This window comes from Dermacentor variabilis, chromosome 11 (genome assembly GCF_050947875.1).
Source record: "Dermacentor variabilis isolate Ectoservices chromosome 11, ASM5094787v1, whole genome shotgun sequence".
In the NCBI taxonomy this organism is placed as follows: Eukaryota; Metazoa; Arthropoda; class Arachnida; order Ixodida; family Ixodidae; genus Dermacentor; species Dermacentor variabilis.
The window spans coordinates 27,393,280-27,416,139 of record NC_134578.1 but is presented as its reverse complement, the minus strand read 5'-3'; the positions used below and the strand labels follow the sequence as shown (position 1 = coordinate 27,416,139).

Here is a 22,860-nt window from a genome sequence, read left to right as displayed (position 1 = left end):
GCAATTTTTTTATTTACATTTCTTTAATTCAATTAGTAAGTACAAGGAGTTCACCCTATGTTGTCCTTTGTGCCTTTGTTGGCTTGTCATGACATGATATATATATATATATATATATATATATATATATAAGAAAGTACCTATTTATGCAGCGCATGTTGGCAATTTCATTGATAGTAAATGCGCCAGGTAGTATCGTGTCTTCAGTCAGGATTTTTATGTGCTAGAATTCGTAGAGTACTTCAAGCGCTTTCCGGTGCTAACTGTCAATGCATCTATGCCTTCAACCATTTTCCTGCCTACCTGAGTCACCGTGTAGCCCGTGGTCGAATGGTTAGCACATAGGGCTGCTCTACTGAGGCAGCAGCGTTCCAAACAAGCCATTGGACCAGCTTGGGTCATTGAGAATGTGGCAATGTGCACATACGTGCCACTCCTCAACGAACCTCTTCCACTCCGACATGGGTCACTGTAGATGCGGCAGTGGGTAGTTACCGGTGTTCGAAGAAATTCTTCGAATTGGAGCACCGAGTATGTGCAAGTAGGTCTGTGCTGGTCTTCAACAAACCTCTTTGATGCCAACTTTGTTCCCTGGGTATATGCCGGTAGACGCTCTTCAACGAGGGCCTTTGGCGCCAAATTGGGTAAAAAGGTATGCGTCCAGGGGAATGTGCCGCTCTACAATGACGAAAACAACCCTAAAACATATCCGATGCCAAGCGGTATCCTACCTCCGCCCGAAGGGTTCCTCAAGGACAGCAACCCGACGCGTTACAGATTCACTAGATGTGTGCCACGTTTCAATGAACGCCTTTCAGGACAGCGCTTTTGCGAGCTGCGCCCCGACCACATTGGGTATGTGCCGCTCTTCATTGAATTTCTCGCCAACTTTAGTCACTCAGAATGCGCCACTGGTTGTGCGGCAAGCCAGGGAACAATTGTATGCGTATGGGGCCAGCGGCATGCGGCGCCTCACCTCTCGGATGCCCCGCACGGACTTCTCGGCCGCACCAATAGATGGCGCGGCGTTTGAAAAAAATGCCACGCCCTGCTCGCATATTCAGGTTGCCCTCAGCAACTGAGTTAAGTAATCTTTTTACATTCTTGTGTCATATGTGAATATTTATACTTTGCTGCTAGGCCGTTACATGTGATCGAAAGTTCCTGACCACCAAAACTACCGGCCGATGTAGCTCAGGGGCGGTGCTGTCATGGACGCGATCCTGGCCACTCCGATCCCATTGTGACAGTAGCGAAATGCAAAAAACACTCGCGTGCTTAGATTTTGGTGAAGGTTAAGGGCACCCAGGTCATCAGAATAATTTCGAGTTCCCCACTACGGCGGTCCTTATGAACATATTGTTTTTAGCACGTAAAACCCAACAGTTTGTTGATATATTGCCAATAGGAACGTAGAGCAAAAAGAAGACTTATGCCGACATTCTTTACATAGCTTTGTGGGTTACAACGTTGGAACCCCACAATATATTTGCGCGAGGATCCGCTGTACGAAGGTGTGCATTTCTTGAACGAAACTAGGAATGCATTGAAACATATACGTCATGTTTTCACAGAACCAGTTTATTCGGGTCAACAATAGCTTGAAAAGAAATGAGCCGTGCACTAATTTGCAGCTAATGAAATAACCATTTTTAAAGCAGCCCTATTATCATATCAGGGCTCAGAAAATGGCTTTCTAAGCATGGCTCATTTCTCTTTTTGTATAGCACAGCACAGTTGTGGAATAAATTAGCGACCGATCTACAATTGTAACGGTGATTTATCTCTTACAAAACTAACCAGCGAAATTTCATGCTTGCATCACTCAATCAATGAGAAAGCAGCAGGTTGGTACTGTCAGAAACGCTCTTTTTTCGTTTATATTTCATACATTTGTTGGTTATGTTTATACAGAAACATATCTAGTGATCCCTGTTGCAACTCCTTCGAGAGATATGGGATCCCACATTTATACAATACCCAATGTACAATCCTTCGTGCGATACAAATTTACGAACTTGTTAACTTCTTTGTGCTATATTCGGCGAGCGCGGAGCTAAGTTACCTACATCCATTCAGTTTGTATATTACTGCTCAAATCCTGACGTCTTCTTCAGTTGAGCCCAATTGTGACTGGGAATGACACGCAGTCCAGTATGTAGCCCTCGTCCTTTATCCTGAGAGTGGTCTCCAGCTTCCCATCCTTTAAAAGAAAGGTTAGAAACATTTATTACTAAACAACTTCCGGGGGAAGGGCGGTGATGTTGAGGCGAAAATATTAGAGCAAACGGTGATGGCGGATATTGATGTCCATATCATTAGCATTATAAAGATGAAATGGCGTTGGGCAGGTAATGGAATGCGCTTGGCAGATAATCGGTGGATTATTAGAATTACAGAATTACCCTTCGCGTCCCATGCGAAGGGGAAGCGCAGTCGAGAACGGCCCGGAACATGGTGGTGCGGTGTCTTTATGAAAGTGATGTAATTGTTCCAGATACGGCATGGGGTCAGCTGGTGCAAGACAAGCCTAATTAGAGATCCCAGTGAAAGAGAGCATTTCGCATGGCCTTGGATATAGAATAGAATGATTATGAAGAACGTGGGTGCAATTTGTTGCAATAATGCGTTTTCGTAATTTCTTGGTAGCGAGCGATAAGACTAAGCGAGTGCTCTGGAGTGCCATGATACAGATCCTAAGGTTTAGTAACGACTGACAGGATAGTCATTGAGAGTGCAGTACTTTCACAATTTAATGACGGAAGCCAACCCATTTCTTGACACTTTAAAAGAAATAACACTAGAACGTACTTTGTCAGACATTGTTGCGTGCGTGCGTGCGTGCGTGCGTGTGTGTGTGTGTGTGTGTGTGTGTGTGTGTGTGTGTGTGTGTGTGTGTGTGTGTGTGTGTGTGTGTGTGTGTGTGTGTGTGTGTGTGTGTGTGTGTGTGTGTGTGTGCGTGTGTGCGTGTGTGCGTTTGTGCGAGTAAGCGTAAAACAATAAAACACACTCACGTCTACGCATGACCTTGCTGCTAGACCATCAGGCAGGTCGAACGATAGGCGCGCAGTGTATGTGCCAGCTTTAATGGGGCAGGTGTTGTTCCATTCCGCGCTGAACAGCTTCTCTCGGTCTGTCCCACCGCCGCAAAACCTCAACTTTCTACGAGGTCGCACACGGGGAAGAAATGAAAGAGGTGAAAGTGAGAAATGCAGCCCTAATAAATTTGTTCACGTCGGTGTTTCATATGAACGCTGCTCTTTGCTTGACAAGAGAGAACGATTCGCGTCTTTTCTCTCAGGCTACATTTGACCTCTATCCTGCAGCAAACTGCACCTCTCAGGCAGTTTGTATACCAGAATATTAGTCATAAGTATGCAGGATTTCAAATGTAAACGATGTATACGTAAACATCTTTGCATGCGGTATTAGTGTACTCTTAATTTGCCTCGAGAGTAAAACGTCTTTGCATGCGGTATTAGTGTACTCTTAATTTGTCTCGAGAGTAAGACCCAGATTATCCAATAATGTTTTCCTTGATATAGCATCAAGCAGTAGTCTATGATGCATCCCAGTTTTAATGAAGTTGTGAGAACCACTTTGACGTTTGCAAATATGTTTATCCTTTTTCTTTTCTGCTTTCACGACGTTCGCGCAGTCCACCACGCTAAGCAGAAAATTTCATGCCATAAATTCAGTTTTATTTTAATATTCCCAATTAAAAATCGTTCTAGCAAATTAGGCAGCTGTTGCTGCTGTCACTGTCTTGCACGCCGCATCGGGAGGCGGCTGAGAGCATGTATATACATGGCAGGAGCGCGGCATCGAGGAAAGGCGACGTGAGAAACTCATTTGGACCTTCCGATCGCGTCCCCACAATGACCTGTGGAGCTCCCTAGATGTCGCCACTGTATCCCCTCCACGGCTATAATTGCCGTTACACCACAGCAAAAGCACTGCACAAGCTGCAGTGCTTAGCTTTGTACTATCGCTCAAGTGTCCAGAGGGAAGGTAGTTAAGTGCAACAAAGGAGATAAGAAAAGGAAACAGGGAATGGGTAGACGCGACGCAGTGATGAAACCAATGTATGACAACCTTGACACTCTTCACTCGCAGCTCGCATGCATGAAACGAGCAAGTGAGAGGGAAAAGCGACGTAAAAAGGCAACAAACGCTACCACTAATCACTTGAGCGATTGCAGAAACCTAGGTGTGAAAATTCATCGGTCCGGCCTCACAATCACATTACAGTTTTGGCATAGAAAACCCCACAGAAAAATGTTTTAATTCGTAGCCACAAATGTAAACCCATAGTACTCCCCATCCTAACTTTTTGTACGGGACGGATCAATGCAGAGGCGAAGGATGAGCGTAGGGAAATGTAAAAGGATTGCACGCGTACATATCTGCGCAGAAAATGCAATTGTTTTCGCATGTCGTTTCCCTTCCTCGTCGACAAAGTATAAGTTTCAAATACAAGGGCCCGTCGCCCGGCTGTCTCTACTCAATCAGCTTAGTGTGACTGTTTGATAGAACAGAGTTGCAGCACTTCTCGTGTTAAGGAATCTGGAGCTGTTTCAGAGCACCGTTAGCATATTCCAGGAAGTGTTACTGCTATATATATATATATATATATATATATATATATATATATATATATATTACTGTCCCTCGTTTACTTTCATTATTCAATAAATAACCTTCCCTTATATTAGTTACGTCCGGCTTGAATGACAATCAGTTGTGCCAATTAAAAACTCGAGCTGCTCAGCCTTTGCAATTATTCTCCCTTGTTGCAAAAAGACCGTCTAGACTATCGCAGATTGTATGCCAGTCAGGCAGCTGACGAGGTCTTATTCCCATATCACGCTGCGCCTGCGGTGAGAAATCCACCGCCACGGCCATGAATGGCACTGGCTAACACTCACAGGCAAGGAAACATCTTTACGCACGACTAAGCGCTTGTGCATGCGTGTGTTTGAAATCTCTACCACGTATAAGTTGTAGTATCTAATACGCATGTGCCAATACTCAGACAAGTAGACGGGAGTGTGACTGGCATGGTACGTTCAGTGACAGAGCATCGCACATCCAGTGCAGAGGTTCTGTTCGGCTCTCTCTTTCGTTTCCCGGATCCTCATTTGCTCGCACATTTCAATTGAAGATAACAGATAATCGGTCTTACGATTTCCTCATTTTCATTCAATGTGGGCACATGTGGTCTCTTCGGGCACCGCAGCCAATGGCCCAGGTTACCTAGCAGGTCAGACTGCAGAAAGTCGCCTGCTCGGCCACATGTACAGCGGATGGGGTTTCTGCTCACCAAGGCAGCAGCCACCGCACACCTAATAGCCCAAGCTAGTAGACAACTTCTGTCACTGCGTGAAAAAGGTACGATGCAAACGGAAAAGCCGGACAGTGCGTAATGTTCACCCTACGAGGAAGATGTGCCACTATAGTATAAACAAATGTTTCACATAAAAAGATATGGTGCCATCCAGGTCCTCTTACTGTTCTCGGTTTTGAACTTACCTCGGCACCACGCTGTATGCGCATGGCAGTGGCGTGGCACTCGATGTGTTGGCAACCCGCTCACTGCCGACGGAGAACTCCAGCGCAGGGCTAAATCCGAAGGTCGGGTCGACGCGAAGCTTCAAGTCAGCGCGCAGGGTCAGCCCCAAGGTGGCGGACTTGACGTCGACGCTTTCAATCTTGACGAATGGAGCGTATGTTGCTGCGAGTGACACGATGTTCAACATGACACGGGAAAATGAAACTCAATAAAGGAATATTCAAAGGAAGGACTAGCTGCACAAAATAGTCATCGTCATTTGGAACCCTGCACATTCCTCATGTACTTCAGATTCATCTCTAGCAGTTTTGACATAACTGGTTGAAAATACTTACTGAACGAACGACCTCGAGTATTTAGTAATTTCAGTAAAAAGGCACGATCTTCCACAGAGAGTGATAGCAATAATGCATCGCAGTTAGCTTCCTGTGGGATCGGGATTGTTCAAGGATGAGCGAATGATTAAGTTCTCGTACAAATGATAGAATAAACAGTTGTTCAGTGCGGTTTGACATAAACTCTTTCAATCCGTTAAGATTTGGAAAATCGGACAGGTGAAAATATTTATTTTCTTGCTGGGAAGCACAATATTCGGCCCCCTAAAAACGATTCAAACACTAGCAACTTCATAATATATAACTCTGTCTAACGTTATGCCACTGTACTGTACGATATATTTCCACCAGAGCTATTTAGATATCTTGCACTTGAGCTGTCGTCTTAGTTATTCGTCCCCATGGTTTTCTTTTCTCTCTCTTTTATTTTTGCTGTAGTTTGGCATGTGCTCGCCTCTGATCATACTTCCAAAGTCAGTCCGACACACGCTAGAAATATGGATGTCACAGCCGGCATTGGCAAATGAAGCTAATCGATGAAATAATATTTTCATGGTATTACGTGTTCCCGCCCCAAAAGTGCAGGACCGTTGATAGCGTTAAGAAAAACCTAATGAAAAAGTAATGCGGCAGGATGAAAGAAGGCCGCGTCCTAGTTGCGAATCGGCACTTAGCAAAATTGTAAACATGCTCTGAGCGACGCAAAAATTTTACGAAATAACTAGCTAAGACACACTCTAAGAAAAGTTTACACCCTTTGGAGTGCTCCTTCTGCCACACAACGATAATCGTCATCTGCCTTGATGCGTTTCCTTTCTTGAAAACGCCGCGCCCGATACTTTCCTGTCGGGAATGATATCGTGCTGATAACGCGCATGCCGTTCGTTACTGGAAAGTACCGGGCTCGCAGCGTTAAAGAAAGGAAACGCATCAAGGCAGATGACGATTATTGTTGTGCGGCAGAAGGGGCACTCCAAAGGGTGTAAACTTTTCTGAGAGTGCACGTTTAGGCTAGAAGGCTTCCATAAAGCTGTAACTTTGAGGATACGAGTGATTTAGCGCCAGAGGTCTTACTATTGCATCTTGTCAGGCTCGGCCTCTGGACATTGCCAGCGGTCAAGGGCACAACGGTGAGCAAGCCAATAACGGAAATGGTCAGCATTGTCGTCGTTCGTAAGGAGCTGAAGTGTGTCCGTGTGCAGCACAGCGTTCGCTTTGAGGCGTGTCAATAAACGCATGCTCAAACGGCGCCTGGGAAGGAAGCAGGTTTTACGAACCTGTCGCTCCCGCCCCCGAATTGTTGGTCTACAATCAATCTTAGGATAACTTCCGCCAGGACGACTACAACCCTACTTCCTCTTTTCCGTTCTGCATGCTAGACTCTACCTTTCACAATACATTGCTCATTGATGAGGATTTATTAGGCCAATGACCGCTTCTAAATATCCGGAATCTAGGTTCCTGCGGCCGTATAATGTCTTTTTTGACTCTTACACAGCGGCCTCGAAAAATAATAGAACCTGTGCGAATCCTGCTTGTAGATTTATCGAGCACCTTGGCAGCAGGTGTTGCTGACTGAAGCACCGGGTGAATGAGTGAAAGTGTCACCTCCATCATTTTTTGATGCCTAAAATACCGAGTTCTGTTTCTTTTTATCGCGAACACAAGTTATTGATTGTCTTGCACAGATATCACGTGACTGCAGCTCAGAGGGTAACTGCAACCAATTTTCACTTTGTCTAAATTTCTGATAGCTGAGTCGTACTGAAGCGATAATTGCAAAGCCGCAGGGCCGGGAACGAGTGAGTGAGTGAAATAACTTTATTTCGGTCCAGAGAAGACGCAGGGGAGACCCCGCGCCACCAGCTAGTCCCACGTAGGGACCGCCAAGCCAATCTTGACGGCCCGATCGCAGGCACTCTGGACGGCCAGGGTTTGATCGTTGAGTTCAGGGCTGCTCAAGAGCGCAGCCCACCTATCCTCGCTGAAGGAGAGGCCGATGGCTTCACACTCCCACAACACATGATACAATGTTACCCTTAGTCCACAGGCAGGGCAGTCCGCCCTGGGATACCTATATGGCATGAAGAACCGCAAGGTTAAGATTGGCACGGGCTTGTAAAAGTCGAGGGGTCACCGCCCGCGCTCGGCATAAGGCGGGGTGCGGGAGGGGGAATACCCGCCTTGATAGATAATAGTGTTTGGTAACCTTATTTAACGTGAGCAAGGGTTCCCCGCGGGGCAGGGAGACTGCTGAGGCGGCGCGGTCAGTGAGTCATCACGCGGCCTCGTGCGCGCCCTCGTTAGAGTTAGAGGGAGAGCCGTCAGTCGACCTCAAGTGAGCGGGAAACCAAGTCAGAGAATGGGGAGAGATACTTTTGGCGCTTTGGAGAAGGCGGAGGGCCTGCATGGGGACCATCCCGGTTTGGTAGACCTTAATGGCTGCCTTGGAATCGCTATATATCGCCTCTCTGCGACCATCAAGCACAACCAGAGCGATTGCAACCTGCTCGGCTACCACTGGCCTCGAAGTGCGTACCGTAGTGCAGCAAGTGAATCTGGAATTGGAGTCGACGATGGAGAGAGCGAATGCCTCTTGTTGGACATATGGCGCGGTATCCACGAAGCTTGCCTCAATGTGGTTGTTGCGGACATGCTCCAGTAGAGCTGTACCCCTGATCCGACGTCTGCCGACGTTGTCTGTGGGGTGCATATTGCCGGGAAGAGGCACGATGTGCAGGTGAGACCTAATGTCGCTGGGAATCCGCACGGCGTCGGGGCACTGGTCGACAGGATTGAGGCCCATCTCGTCGAGTACCTTGTGGCCCGCCGCGGTGTCGGATAACCTGAGCAGCTGCGAGCGCTCCTCTGCCTCGATAATTTCTTCGAGCGTGTTGTGTACTTCGAGCTTGAGCAGGTATTCGGTGTGGGTGCTTACAGGTAAGCTGAGGGCAAGCTTAAATACCTTTCTGATGATGGAGTTATATGCACCCCGCAGACAACCTTGGCAGACGTTGGGCCAGAGGTACAGCTCTACTCGAGCATGTCTGCAATAACCACATTGAAGAAAGCAAGCTTCATGGATGCCGCGGCATATGTCAACAAGAGGCATTCACCCTCTCCACTGTATAGTTTTCTTGCTAGCAGTATTTAAACGGCACGTAAGCTGACGACGCGCGCAGAAGTCCCAGCCCTCCATTAACAGGTTTTTGCAGCGCACCACTAGCAGCCGCGGGCATGACACCGCCTTATCTAGGAGGCCATGCTGAGCATCACGCGCATTACGTCATGCGTTACTTCCGGCGAAAGCTAATTGCAGTATTTTTTGTGATGTTACAAATCGTATAACACAAACCTCCTCTAAATGTACACTATCTTAAGATAGGCATTTTACGTGGTGCAAATTTGCCGCAATTGGTGCTTAAAGAAAGGAAATGTCATACTTAATCTCACACACATGCATCGAATTGCTCAAAAGGCAAGATGCACAGTCTCCTTGCGCATTAGTGTGGCAACATTGTTTATTTGCCCCCTCTGTTTGAGCCTCCGAATAATCAAAATTTCAGTGTGGTTCTAGGAAGCTTTTAATGACAGCATGCGTATATTTCGTCTCAGGCACTCTATTTTAACTAGAATTGATAACATGAAACGCTTTCAAATGCTTTCAAATGCGCACGAGCGCTAAGCTTCAATTACCGGACTTTGATTTTCGGCTGCGCCTAAATGTTGTTTCTAATAGGTGCCCAAACACAGAGCTACTTAGTTTTTTCTGCTTGGAAAGTAAACATGAAGGCAAGGCTATATTGTTGAACTTAGTTAAGCCTACTACGAAATAGAATATACTTCCCGTCAAGGGCTCATTCCTTGAATTTGGTGTAGTAGACTCGTTTCCACGGTATGTTGCTAGATGTTTTCACTTCCACCTAGTTTAGCCTAACAAAATATATTCAACATGCTATGTGGTTTGGTAGTACTAGTCACGTCTATGATGCCGCCTATGTCGTAAATTATTGGAGTGAGCATGTTGAATGCACTCTAAAAGCTAGGGAGGGTATCGCAGGAGTGAAGCGGCTGATTTACTCTTCAAATCATTGTTTTACTCTCTCAAAATGTCGAGTGGAGTGAATTGCATTGTTCGCTCCATCACGAAGGAAGGAGGAGAGTGAAATGTGCTTTTCACTCTGCCCTTCAGAGGGAGAATATAATGCCCGTTCTACTCTTTGCGGCAATAGACAACAAAATGTAGGGTAATCTTCTGCTTCAACTGTAGGAGGCTAGCCCCGAACATGGCGATGTATCACTCACGCACGCTGAGCAAAGAACACGCCGTTTCGCTTCTAAGAGAACAAGCAGCCACAGTTCAATTGAACGCGGAGCGAGCACTCTACTTTTTCACTCAGAGTTGCTGCACTGCGCGCGCGCTCAATATCGCGGAACAACACAGCACCGGAGAAAGGTGATCCGCCCAGCGAGCAGCAACGAAGGCCATCCAAGGGAGATCGTGTGTCAACCATTTCGCGTCGCCGTGAAAACACGGCATTCGTTCGTCATTCCTCGGATACAACAACAAATCTTCCACGGTAAGTGAATTCTAACTTAGGTGCACATTCTGCGTATATGACATTCTATATCGCCAGGAAGTCGTCGCGGCGCTTAGCCGACGCGATCGACAACGGACTAGGCAACCGCGCTGTGTCTCTCGATGTCAATCGAAAAAGCCCGTCGTCGCGATAACTGCATGGGATTTTATCACTAGCCGCTATCCGTAAGTGCTTTGAAAATCGCAAACGCTGCGTATGTTCAATAAGACGTGAGGCGAGAGGACGCTTAAAATGGTTTGTTCACTAGCCCATGATTCCGAGCCTATCATCAGTGTGTTTGAATTTATTCACTTTGGCAGTCTACTGTGGGTACAGAATGCTGTTGAAATAAAGAGTCACATAACAGAAGGCGTCATTTAGCTGGCGGCATGCTTTCGTTATAAATAAGCCGCATGCTTGACGGTGTTTCGCCCATGAGTAATCTGCGACCACTGAAGTTCCGTGCAGCACCAGTGCTAGTTAGAAACTTTGCTGCAGGCATTCTGCTGCATGCTGCAAGAGATCAGTTGGGCGCGTCACCTTGAACTTACCGAAAACACACGAGGAATTCATGTTTTATGCTGAATAACGTATAAACCCTATATAAGCGACCTTGCGCGCGACAGCTACAAGCGATGCAATGGAGATGGCTGTCGAGTTCGCTCGTCGCCTGCAAGTCGTACTCCGTGCGAGCGACGATTTTGAGTGACGCGTCCCCAGTGTTTCCGGTATGAGGGCTGCAAACACGCGTCAAAACAAGCGTGTCGCGTGTTTTAGTAACTTGAGTTGATGTATTTTACTGTAAAATGTAGCATAAAATATTTCCGAGGGTCTTGCAGTAGGTCAGTATCCTTGCACGTATAAAAATTCAATCGCTTGCTCGTTCCGCGTGACAATCGGTAGTATTTGAGTGATGAACATCCAGACCCGGCTTCGCGCTATTGTTTAGTCGCTCATAGCATTTCCGGGCGACGATCCACGAATTCTAGATTTCTGGAACCGACCGATCTCTTCAAGCGACGGCCCGTTTTGTCGCTCGAAACCGTCGCTCGTCGCCGTCGCGCACTAAATTGCTCTCATGGTGTTTAGCCTTAAGACTGAACTGTTTTTGCTCATGTATTGAAATGGTGTGATTATATGTCTCATTTTATGCCTCATGTTGCGGTTTCCGAGCACGGTGCGAATCTGAAAGGGTTCTTATGTCTGCGAACTCGGTGAATTGTCAAGCAGGAAGTTATGCATCGGCATCGAATATAACGGCTGCTGTGCGTAATTACGATTGCAGGGGCCCTTTGCGTAGGCTTATTGTTTTGGACATGTCTGTGCATTTTCCAATATGAGTTGGCGTTTCATTTATGTCAAATGAACTGCTAAATCACTCTTCCTCTGGGGGTTACAAGCGTAATGTGTGCATCTTGATACTGCATGGCAGATCAAAATGTGTTTATCGTTTTGTTATTGTTAGTAGAGAAATAAAGTATCAAAATAAAATGTTGCTTTGATTTCGTGTTACCAGTCGTCTGTCGCACACAAAACAAAGAGTTAGACTCGTAGACTAATAACTGCGGTCTAACTGCAACTTTTACAAGCCTTCAAGAATTTAGAATGCTAGATTTCAAACTGCAGCAATAGTCGAGCCTGTCAAAATGAACTCTATTGTGCACTTCATAAATGAAAATAAGTTCATGCCTGTTAGTAAGCCTAGATGCAGGCCGCAGTGAACTTTCTTGTTATTATTGAAATGTCGGCAAGCTTGCCATAGCAAGCCTTGTTGCCCTTCCTTATAGGCACATGCAGCCATATCCATTGAACTGGAGGACCATATCTTCATTCCTACTGAGCATCATGTTTCCAGATATTATCCTCAAATTATGCTCGTTTATAAATAATTTCTTTCATTCATCACAGCATGGATTTCGTAAAGGTTGCTCCTGAGAAACTCAACTAGCCATTTTCGCTCACGACCTGCATGCCATCCTTGATGCTAACCTCCACGCTGACGCAATCTTCCTCGACTTTGCTAAGACATTTGACAAGGTACCCCATAACCGCCTATTTCTGAAACTTTCCTGCCTAAACTTGCATTGTGGCATACTAGCATGGATAAAAGAGTTCTTGACTCATCGCTCCCAATAAGTCGTCATTAATAAACAAATGTCTAACTTATTAGCAGTTTCCTCAGGGGTGCCCCAAGGATCCGTCTTAGGGCCTCTTTTGTTTTTAATCTATATTAACGACCTACCTCAGAAATGAGATTGTCATATTCGGATGTTTGCCGACGATTGCGTTATTTACAAAACAGTTACTGACACCTTTAACCAGCAATCCCTACAAGATAACCTAAATCTGGTACAAAATGGCTGCAACCACTGGCTAATGACACTGAATATACACAAATGCATATATATATCTTTCCACCGTCACAGTAATCCCCTCCTGTTTCCCTACACTATCTCTAACGTTCCTATCGACCCTGTCCAATCATGTAAATATCTCGGTGTTCATCTTAGTCATGATCTTACGTCGAATAGCCATATCGCGAATATTATTTTATCTGCTGACAAAACGCTTGGCTTCTTAAAGCGTAATCTCCACTCTGCCCCCCAGCATGTCAAGCTACTCGCATACAAATCACTAGTTCGATCACAATTAGAATACGCATCGCCCATTTGGTCTCCGAAACAGGTATACCTTGCTAATGCACTTGAATCAGTTCAAAACAGGGCAACTAGATTCATTCATTCCGCGTACTCTTTTGATATCAGCATATCGTCTCTGAAATCGCAGTCCAACCTACCTACTCTTGCACTTCGTCGCCACATTGCTAGTTTATGCTTATTTAATAAATTCTTTTATTCCGAGCTATCACAAGAACCCTACATCTGCCCTCCCCCACCACGTTCTCTCTTCGCACCAGACATCAGCAGCAGGTATCTCCACCACGAGCCTGCACAAAAACTTTTTCTTCATCATTCTTTCCCCGGACTGCTAGCGACTGGAACGGCCTTCCCCAAGAACTTGCTGCCATCGTATGCCCATCTATGTTCCTTAACTAAATTACGCGTGCGTTTGCATCACAATAATATTTTTTGTTTGTATAACTCCTTCAAAATTTTTTCTGTACTCTGTTGTTAACCTATATGCGTCTCACTTTTATGAAATACCCTCACACGAGGGTCTTTAAGGAAATAAAGAGAAGTGAAGTAAAGTGAAATGCCTTGAGCAGTGGCACAACCAGAGATGGTGCGGGGGGCACACTTGGCACCTGCTTAGTATGTGTCACAAGTGGTGTTTGCGACACACCAGACTAATGACAGACCTATGACATCTGACAATGACCAATATTCTATTTATTACTAGGAGTATTTTAACATTGGTGCCGAACGACGGTGAACTGTCGGTTATTTCTTTTTTGTTTCAATCTAAAAATTGAAGTAAGTTTAGCAGTTGACTGTTGCAGTCATTTAGATGTTTCACATGCATTTCCGTACGAAGACTAAGAGCTAAGACTTTCTTTATTGCCATGACCTTCACTTTACTCAAAATGATATTGCGCAACAAAAGCGACACGGACGTAAGAGGGAACGACACACCAAGCGCAAACTTTCAACTAAGTTTCTTGTACCACTGACACCGATTTTATACGTGTAAAGCAGCGTAGACCGCGCATGCGCTTACATGAAAAAGAACTGCGCATTCATGTAACATAGTTACGAGTAATGTGATGCCGCCTCCAAGAAACTTCGTTCTTTTTCTGTGAGAGCCAGAGAAGGGAAGCTAACACACTTAGAGCAGTCAATTGACTGCTCTTCTGATGCCTTCATTCTGAAAACTAAGAAAGCGTTAGAAACGTTTCATATGTCCTTAGTTCCCCTTCAAACTACCCAAGAGATGCCGGTAGATAGGCCCCTTCGTTTTCTTGATCTTAGCTTGAGCTTTCAGGACAGCCACACGTGTTGGTCATATGAGCCGCGAGCCAACAAGCCACTTCTACCGTATACGTCCGCACATTCTAAGCTTGTTAAGCGGGCCATTATCAGTTTGTGCTTCAAGAATGCCCTTAGTAGGTCTTGCTGTCATCAAGTGGACATAAGCTTTGAAAATCAAACTCGACGTTTGTCCTTGGCTGGATACCCCAGGGTGGTGCTAGTGTCTGTCGCGGAACGCATTTTAAGAGAAGCGCGTTCCAGCACGCAGAAGTCAGTTGCCAATGCCCCTCCCGGCATACGCCCTAAAGTAAGTGTTATAACTTACATGCACGGGATATCCCATAATTTCAAAACGACGGCCCAAATGGCGAGTGTAAGAGTTGTTTTTTCTGCTCCCAACAAGCTCGGCAGAGTTGGCAGGGTTTGCAGGTTGACTGATCCAAATGACGTCCCTTCTGATAAGTGCAGAAAGCATCTCCGCAAAAAGTTCGTCGAGTGTGTCCACCGGGTGGTTTACAACCTCCCGCTTTCATGTGGGAAGCAATATATCGGACAAACTGGGCGTAGCATCAATGATCGGCTCCGCGAACACAGCAACAACGTAAAAAATAGGCCCGGTGCGTTCTTGGCAATTCATTGTTGCGGCCATGGATGCAAACATATTGAGGACCAATGCACGATTGGTTCCCGTGGCAGCACGCAGCTCATCCGTGAAATAGCAGAAGCGCAGATGATCGCGAAATTGGGTGATAAGTGTGTTAGCTTCCCTTCCCTGGCTCACACAGAAAAATAACTAAGTTTCTTGGTGGCGGCATCACATGACTCGTAACTATGTTACATGAATGCGCAGTTCATTTTCATGTAAGCGCATGCGTGGTCTACGCTGATTCACATGTATAAAACTGGTTTCAGTGGTACAATAAACTTAGTTGAAAGTTTGCGCTTGGTGTGTCGTCCTCTCTTACGTCCGTGCCGTTTTTTTTGTTGCGCAATATCATTTCAGTAATGAATTACCAACTGGCCCGGAATGCTGCTCTCATTAAGACCTTGACTTTCTTGATATTGTTTTACACCATGTCCTCGTGTTGTCTTTTGCACACGCTATTTTTCAGGCACCCGCTTTATATAACGCAAGAAGGCAGCTGCAAGGACACAAGGATGTCAAAAAGCCAGCCCAGCGAAACTTCACGTAGTGCAGAGGGGCGCACGCCAAAGAATCAAAATACACTGCCATGCAATTTGGACAAGAAAACTTGAATGTGGGTATATTGGGTGTACCATTTGGCTAAATTTCAACAAAATGAAAATACAGTATGTCACACCACGATGAAAATTCACACGTACTCTAGGCAGTCATCTTAACATGGTATATTTATGTAATGTCTCTGATGGGAAAGTCAAAATCAAGTATGCTCTCTGGAGACAACCACAAAGGAGCAAGTGTCATTGAAAAGTTAGAAATGAGTTTAAAAAAAGCAGATTAGTTGTGATAAGTGACTGCTTTTTGTCTTACCTTTCAACACATATATCGATGTGATAAAAAAATAGTCATACAATGAAATTGCGTATTTGCTTAGTGACATGATACATACTTGCAATGAGCATGGTGTCTGTGTTCACTATAAAAAGCAACAGCTCATGCTTGGTTAGGTCCTTGCATACATTAAGTATCCTTAATAGCTTACATTTAACAGCATGTGAATTGAAAAAGTGCAAATACACACCACTGTGATTCTGTATTGTAAGTGCTGATATGAAGCAGGCAGATTTCCATGTCTTCCTTTTTATTTTTTATACTTAATTTTAGAATTACGGCTTCCTTTGAGGTTCCAGAAACGGGAAGCATTGGGGGAAGAGAATCCCATGTTTAAGAAGTCATTATCGTTTATGTGCATGCTCACAAAACTAGTTCATACGAAACGCTCGTGTCTCCCGAAGCGAAAGCAAGAATCAATTAAGGTCTTTAACTGTGTGCACCTTGGTGCACACCTTACGTCTTAAAAGCCGGCGAGTCACTTGGAAAAAAATTATTTTAAAAATGTAAAATTGTGGTTTCTCCAATCTACTTGCCAACAAAGTATTCTAGTGGTGATAGAAATGTGTTTAATGCAAAGAACTTAGAGCATTTGAGTAAAACACTTGTTCATCAATTGGCGGCTGTGAACATATAGTGTTAAGCAAAAGCCCTTTATTTTCATGGCTTCCGTAGACATAGTTATTCTGGACTTAAGATAGAGTGCACAGTCAGGTGATGTATTAATGTTCCTAGACACATATGTACTCGTTTTGAGACGAAGATTCTGTAAGTGCGATAATTTTTCTTACTTTAGCGCATCGTAACCAGTTCAGTTGGAAAAAAGCTTTGGTTTCAGGTGGTTGCTTCATTGTGCAGGTATAAGTATAGTCGCATGTAAAATCAACATGCATGGAAGAGATATGTGAAACAGAATAGTGCCTTTTTAAATTTGGCTTCTTTCTCTTTTTCATGCACTTCCCTGCCTGTACTTATGCTTATGTCGCCTTTGATGCATCGTATTTATTGCCTCTGATTTTCGGTTCACATCCGAAGCCATGCTGTACTTTAGTTAAATTGCATATTCAACGAGTCACACTAATTGTTCATGTAATTATGCAAGCTGCTCCTCAAGAAGTATAGCATTCTTACCGTAATGGGATTGAAAAGCTACCACATATGACAAGAAATTTGATGCGCAAGATTTTAATGCCACTGCTCGTCGCTGTTTTATACTCATTTGCTAAACACTAGATAATATAGTAAACTTAATTTTATTTATTTGTGAGAAAGTGTAACGGAGTAATTCTAACAGCACCAGGAAAATACTTTTGTGAAGAGGCCGACCGAATAGGAAATATAACTACGCCTCTGTACCAGTTTGAGGCCTGGCAGGATATTGCTGCAGAACCATGACAAGACACACTTAGAAACAATCGGGTGCACCCCATACATGAATAAGTATATGATATATTAGCAAAGCTAGCTATACCTGTGGCGTTACATGAGAATATACAGCACATTTCTAAATGCACTGTACTCTCAGTCAGTAACATCCATACACTGTACAGGATGTTGTCATATGAGCTGCTCTCTAAGAATATGACACACAAAAAAGTTTCTTGCACAATTTACCTACATTACCAGCCCCATATCGCAGCTCATCTGGTAACCTCTGCCATAGAAGTGCACGCGTTTTGTGCCAGAAAAGCGTTTGCTCGCCAGTAATGTGGCGCATACTTCTCTTCGATCATAGCGTGAATATTTTGTGAGTTTCCACACGTTTGTTCTATGTTTAACTTTCAGTTGTATACTTTATTTTTGAAAAGAAGGAGCCAATTGAAATTAAAGAATATTTCTACACTAATACTAATGAAACTTTTGAGAATATACTTATGTTTTATTACAAGATGTATTCTAAATTTCTTGGGCATCCTAATCTGATTTTATGTGTTTTCAGTATGTTTATCAAATTATTGTTCAGCTTCTCTTGTGACTGATGAATAAAAATTTTGACCTTTTAAGAGAGAAAATGTTTCATGGGAGTAACTCGTCTACTACAGGTTACATCCCTTTCGCCAAGCATACGTGCAGAAGCTGCTTATGAAGGAATCAAATATTGCGCACATGTAAGTATTTCCAATCCCTTCAAACGTCACTATGAATCTACGTCGTGCTTTCACACTATTTGGAAGAGTACTAGCACTCTGTTCTGAAGGAGTACAAGCACTCTGTTTGGGGGAGTAGAAACACTCGGTTTGGAGGAGAAGTACTCGGTTTGGAGGAGTAGAAGCACTCGGTCTGGGGGAGTCCTATTACTCCTATGGGGACAGTATTAGCGCTCTGTAGAAGAGTACTACCACTCCCTGTGGGGAGAGTATTAGCACTCTGCGAAAGAGTACTAGCGCTCCCTTGCGGTGGAGTAACAAAACTCTGTCAGGAGGAGTTGCCCTACTCTCTCTCAAAGAGGGTCGATCCACTCTCGAAAAGAGAGTGAAATATGAGACAAGGAGATACTCCCTCAAAGAGAGTGCCCGGAACTTTCTTTGTTTTTTAGAGTGTGGCTGAACGATCGTTGTCGTACGGACATTCAGGTTGTAGTTGGAAATGTCTAAAAGGCACATAACTTCAAAAGTAATCCCAAAGCATTATGACACGATGCCCTAAAGCGTTTAGCCTGTGCGCTTCGGTCAACATGCTTTTGCAAGCTGCCTGATGAATCTATCATCCACGAAACAAAGGCACGGTAGAGGTTTTCTGTACGTGCTTAGATATCCGTGCGGACTGCCATCTCAATACGGTCACTGTTTTGAAGCAAATATATGCTGAGCTTTAGTGTGCTGCCGAGCTTTGTTTTCTTGTTCAGACCCGAGCCAATTGCCCTAACACTAAGCTTCTGAAGCGACTCCAACCTGCTAAACAGTGCCGCAGGTTGGTTGCGTATTCAGGAAAACCCCTCGTGCCTGGGTCGTATATAATCGATGCTCCGGTTCACGTACCGTTCTTTGAAAACGTACAAGAAAGCTCCATGTACCGAACTTATGAGCTGCACGTGCGGTCGCTATGCTGGCATTGTGTTCTCGGTTCGGGTGAATATACTGAAATTTTGCAAGACAGGCTATACGTGCCTGGCGAGGCGAAGGCAGACAGAGAGAACGACAGACAAGAAACTTTGTATGGTCTTAAATTAAGGCACTACGTTGTCGTAGTCGTGGGCCGCACTCGCGCCGCGGGTGGAAGACCGTGATCCTCAGCCCTGTCGCAAGCCCTCTGAACCGCCCGAAGTTGGACTTGAAGGTCATCGCTCTTGACGGCTCCTTCCCAGTCTTATTACCTGTTAGAAGGCGAGTGGTGCAACGCAGAAATGTGATGCGCAAGTTCAATGCCTTGAGTCACTTCTGTGCTAAACTTTATTCAATGAGCCGCAGCCCTATGATTCGTCGCACATAGCCAACGATACTTCCGAAGCACAAGAACTGCCGCGGTGTCAATGCGGAGCATGTTTTCTCTCTTTCTCGTTCCCGATCACACTCTAAACACAAATCAGGGGAAATTGTAAGTAATGCGGCCACCCGTCAAACTTCACAATAAACAGCTTACCCACAAACCGCGAACTGCGCGATGTGACGGTTCGTGCGCAAACGTCTTCTTCGAAATGGACGAACAGTAGGGGGCGATAAGAAAGAGCACTCCTGCGGTAGTACTGCTGCGCAATATTATTTTTACTCCTTTTTTATCCCCACACTAACTTATGTAGCACTGTGTGCCGCAGCACATTCCTTGGCGATGCGCTGTAAGCCCAGAAAAACTTAGTTCGCCTGAGGGAAAGTAAGGGCAATACGGTGTTTGCCTCGGCCAGAATTCTCCTGAGGGCGGAACTATCGAACAAGTGCAACGTCTTACATGCTGGGTGAATATTGTTATGTGAATAGAGAAGCAAGTTTTTTTCGAAGTTGACAAGTGTTGATGCACGCGGTGGCTTTGTTGAGTCGGAATTCTGTTGAAGCGGGCCGGAATTCTGGCTGAGCATATTTTCGATCTCGGATTCTGCACTGTACTGCCACAGCGCAACAACGGGACTTCTACGGGCATTCGGTGTCATAACAACACCACCGGAAACACCACATGCTGATTTAAACACCAAAGAAAAACGCGGGAAATGAAAGGCGTATGACTCAAAAGAAGGTAGCGTTGTGAAGAGGTGGAAGCTTGGAAATAGACCTAGCGGGCCTCAATAACCTCTACCGCCGGAGCGTTATGGTGGAAAAATGAGCAGTACGCGAATAATCGAGGCGATTGCGGCGATAAGTCACATTTACCAACTCATATGCCGTCTATATAAAATAACCAACAGCCGTACGTGAGACACATGCAGCTATGACGTGACTTTCAGGAACCTCATCTGTGCCTTCCCACAGTATGTTGCTTAGAGGAAGCTTTGCACACTGTGCTAGTGCTTTATCTCCGTAGTACCTTTCAGCACTGTGGAAGTCACAGGACACCTTACAAATAGGTAGGCCGAATGCCCCTATAGGGGAAAATGAACCTCTCTACGGATAACAAAACATATGCGCGGCAGTACAGAGTTTGGCACATGAACGACACCTCTCAGCCTGCTCTTCTTCGCTGAGGATCCCGTTTGGTCATATATTTAGCCTTTCGTTGCGTTCCACAGTGTTTGACACATCTAAGCTTTCTCTATAGGTGTCCTGACTTGAAGTTTGCCGCTAGACGCCATTGTTGCTCCTTGGCCTCACGGAGAGACGCATCACCATCGACCCGTGTCCCGGCACCGACAGGCGCTCGCGACCAAGCTTTTGCGAAGATGCTCCTGTACCCTCTTTAATATGGACTACAGCTGTCCGCAAAAGCCCCCTTCCCACACTTCACGACTCGCATAAAGATTAGACATAAAAATGTCAACAAACAGACTTACGTGACTTTGCCAACTACAACAGTGGTGCATATTTGGCTCCTTTCTTTTTTGCACTACCTGCCCGCAAATATGCACAAGTTCATGTATGTGTTTCGGTCCTTTGTATTTTAGAGGGTGATGTGGCATTGAACCGCAGGTTTTGTGAACAAATGCGTAGGCGAAACAGCCCTGCAGCGCGTGCTCCCATACATAACGCGCCGACGTGTCCGTACGAAGTGCCCACTTTTTCATTTGCTCTCTCGAGCGGCGCTGCTCAGCAATGTCAGTAGCGCCGCAGGACCCAGGTTGGAAAGCGTATGGACATTTCACAGTGAGCAGTTTCCACACCTCAACCAGAGGCCCCCACACGCCCGCCGCCATTGGACGCCTTCTGAGTCGACAGCAAACACGCATCACCCACCGCCCGTTGGTCCGGCAACGTTCCACCAAGAATCTGGGAATCAAATAGGGCTAGTTAATTAAAATGTATAATAACAGAGGAAAGACGGGCTCTCTTGTAAGCTGCGAGAACTGCGATAGAGACTTGAATGCGGGGAATGAGAGTGTGTGCGAGCCTCATCGCGTAATGACTAACCATCTGATCAAGTTCGGTGTCTGAGTATGTGGCAATGTGTACATACGTCCTACACAACTGGTTTCGGCGGTGGCAATGCGTTGTGTCGCTATACTGATTCAACGCGAAACGTCTCACCCTTGACGGTCATCGTGAGATGGGTTCTGCCAAATATTTTGTCATTATAGAGAGGCACATTCCCAGTGAAAATTGCCTGATTAACGCACCTACATAATGCATAATGCATAATGCATTGCATAATGAATCCTTACCAACTAGCTCAGCTTTCTGTCGTTCTAAATGCACCTACTGGCACATTCCCTGTGACCCGAGCTGCTATCACAGGGGTCCATTGAAGAGCCGGCACAGACCGAGAAGCACATACACAGTGGTCCACTTAAGCAGGAAAATGATTCATTGAAGAGCGGTAGATAACCATGCCACGCGCCCAATCCCGCATGCTCGCGGAATGACCCACGTTGGCGTCAAAGGGGGTTCGTCGAAGAACGGCATATCCGCATACCCAGTGATCCAAGTTCGTACTACACCTTGGTTCCTTCCCAACAGCAGCCCAACGAGCTGCCCATTCGACCATGGCCCGCCCAGACACTCAGGTTTGAGGGAAAACGCTTAGGTATATTAAGGTATTAATGGCCTGCGTAAAGTGCGTCATGTATGCTAAAATTGCGAACCTCATTAAAAGTCGTTTAGAATGTCCCCGCGATTACGCATGGCAGAAATTTTGCGTCACGCGGGAACTTTCAGGCGCCGCTGTCAGATGGCGCTGCGAATCCAGAAGGAAGCATGTTCGCAATAGGCATTAGTAAGAGGCGATTGGAGGATTGGTCGAAGAAAAGTTGGGAAACGACAAAAAATGGAGACGTACAAAAGCACAGTTCGCAACAGGGGATCAGAATATTTGATTTGGGTGTGATAGTTCATAGTGTCTTCTTTTTCTTCTTTATTGTTTAGCCTAGGTAGGACATTAGGCAGTATAATAGCAAGAGCTTGGCGACGCAACCCACCGCCCCGTTCCAAAGGAGACGCTGATAACATCCATCCATCCATCCGAAGCGCGACAGAAGTGACTGACTGCAATACGCACCTAATACGTGAGACGTTTCGGCGATGTCAGTACGGCGTGTTGCTACATTTCTTCAACGCTAATAGCATTAACGTCGACGAAGTCATTCTAATGTAGTTTCTGCCGGAATTTTTCGTATTACTGGCGCCCATTCAGTTGCGCAGCGCCGACAGACACCCACCGGGAGAAGACGCTAGGCTTGTTGGGCGCCTCGTGTCCCACGTTTCTGATCACGATAAAAAAATAAAGGCACACTCGATGACAGCTCGTGTGCTGATTTTCTTTACTGCAGCTTTGTCCATGTGGCATTATTGTGACGTCTTTTTTATGACTCAGATATTTGCGTATCGTTTCCATC

General features: G+C 45.4%; 1 protein-coding gene across 1 annotated transcript; it reads right to left on the bottom strand.

Annotated features, from left to right (window-relative positions):
• Positions 1-1,627: 1,627 nt before the first annotated feature.
• Positions 1,628-21,931, bottom strand: LOC142564505 (uncharacterized). Its single transcript, XM_075675524.1, has 6 exons — positions 21,897-21,931; positions 8,726-8,954; positions 7,945-7,981; positions 5,533-5,734; positions 3,015-3,162; positions 1,628-2,203 (listed from the first exon to the last, which is right to left on the bottom strand). Exons 1-6 carry the CDS (start codon positions 21,929-21,931, stop codon positions 2,114-2,116), a joined length of 741 nt encoding a protein of 246 aa, XP_075531639.1. The 3' UTR covers positions 1,628-2,113.
• Positions 21,932-22,860: the final 929 nt, after the last annotated feature.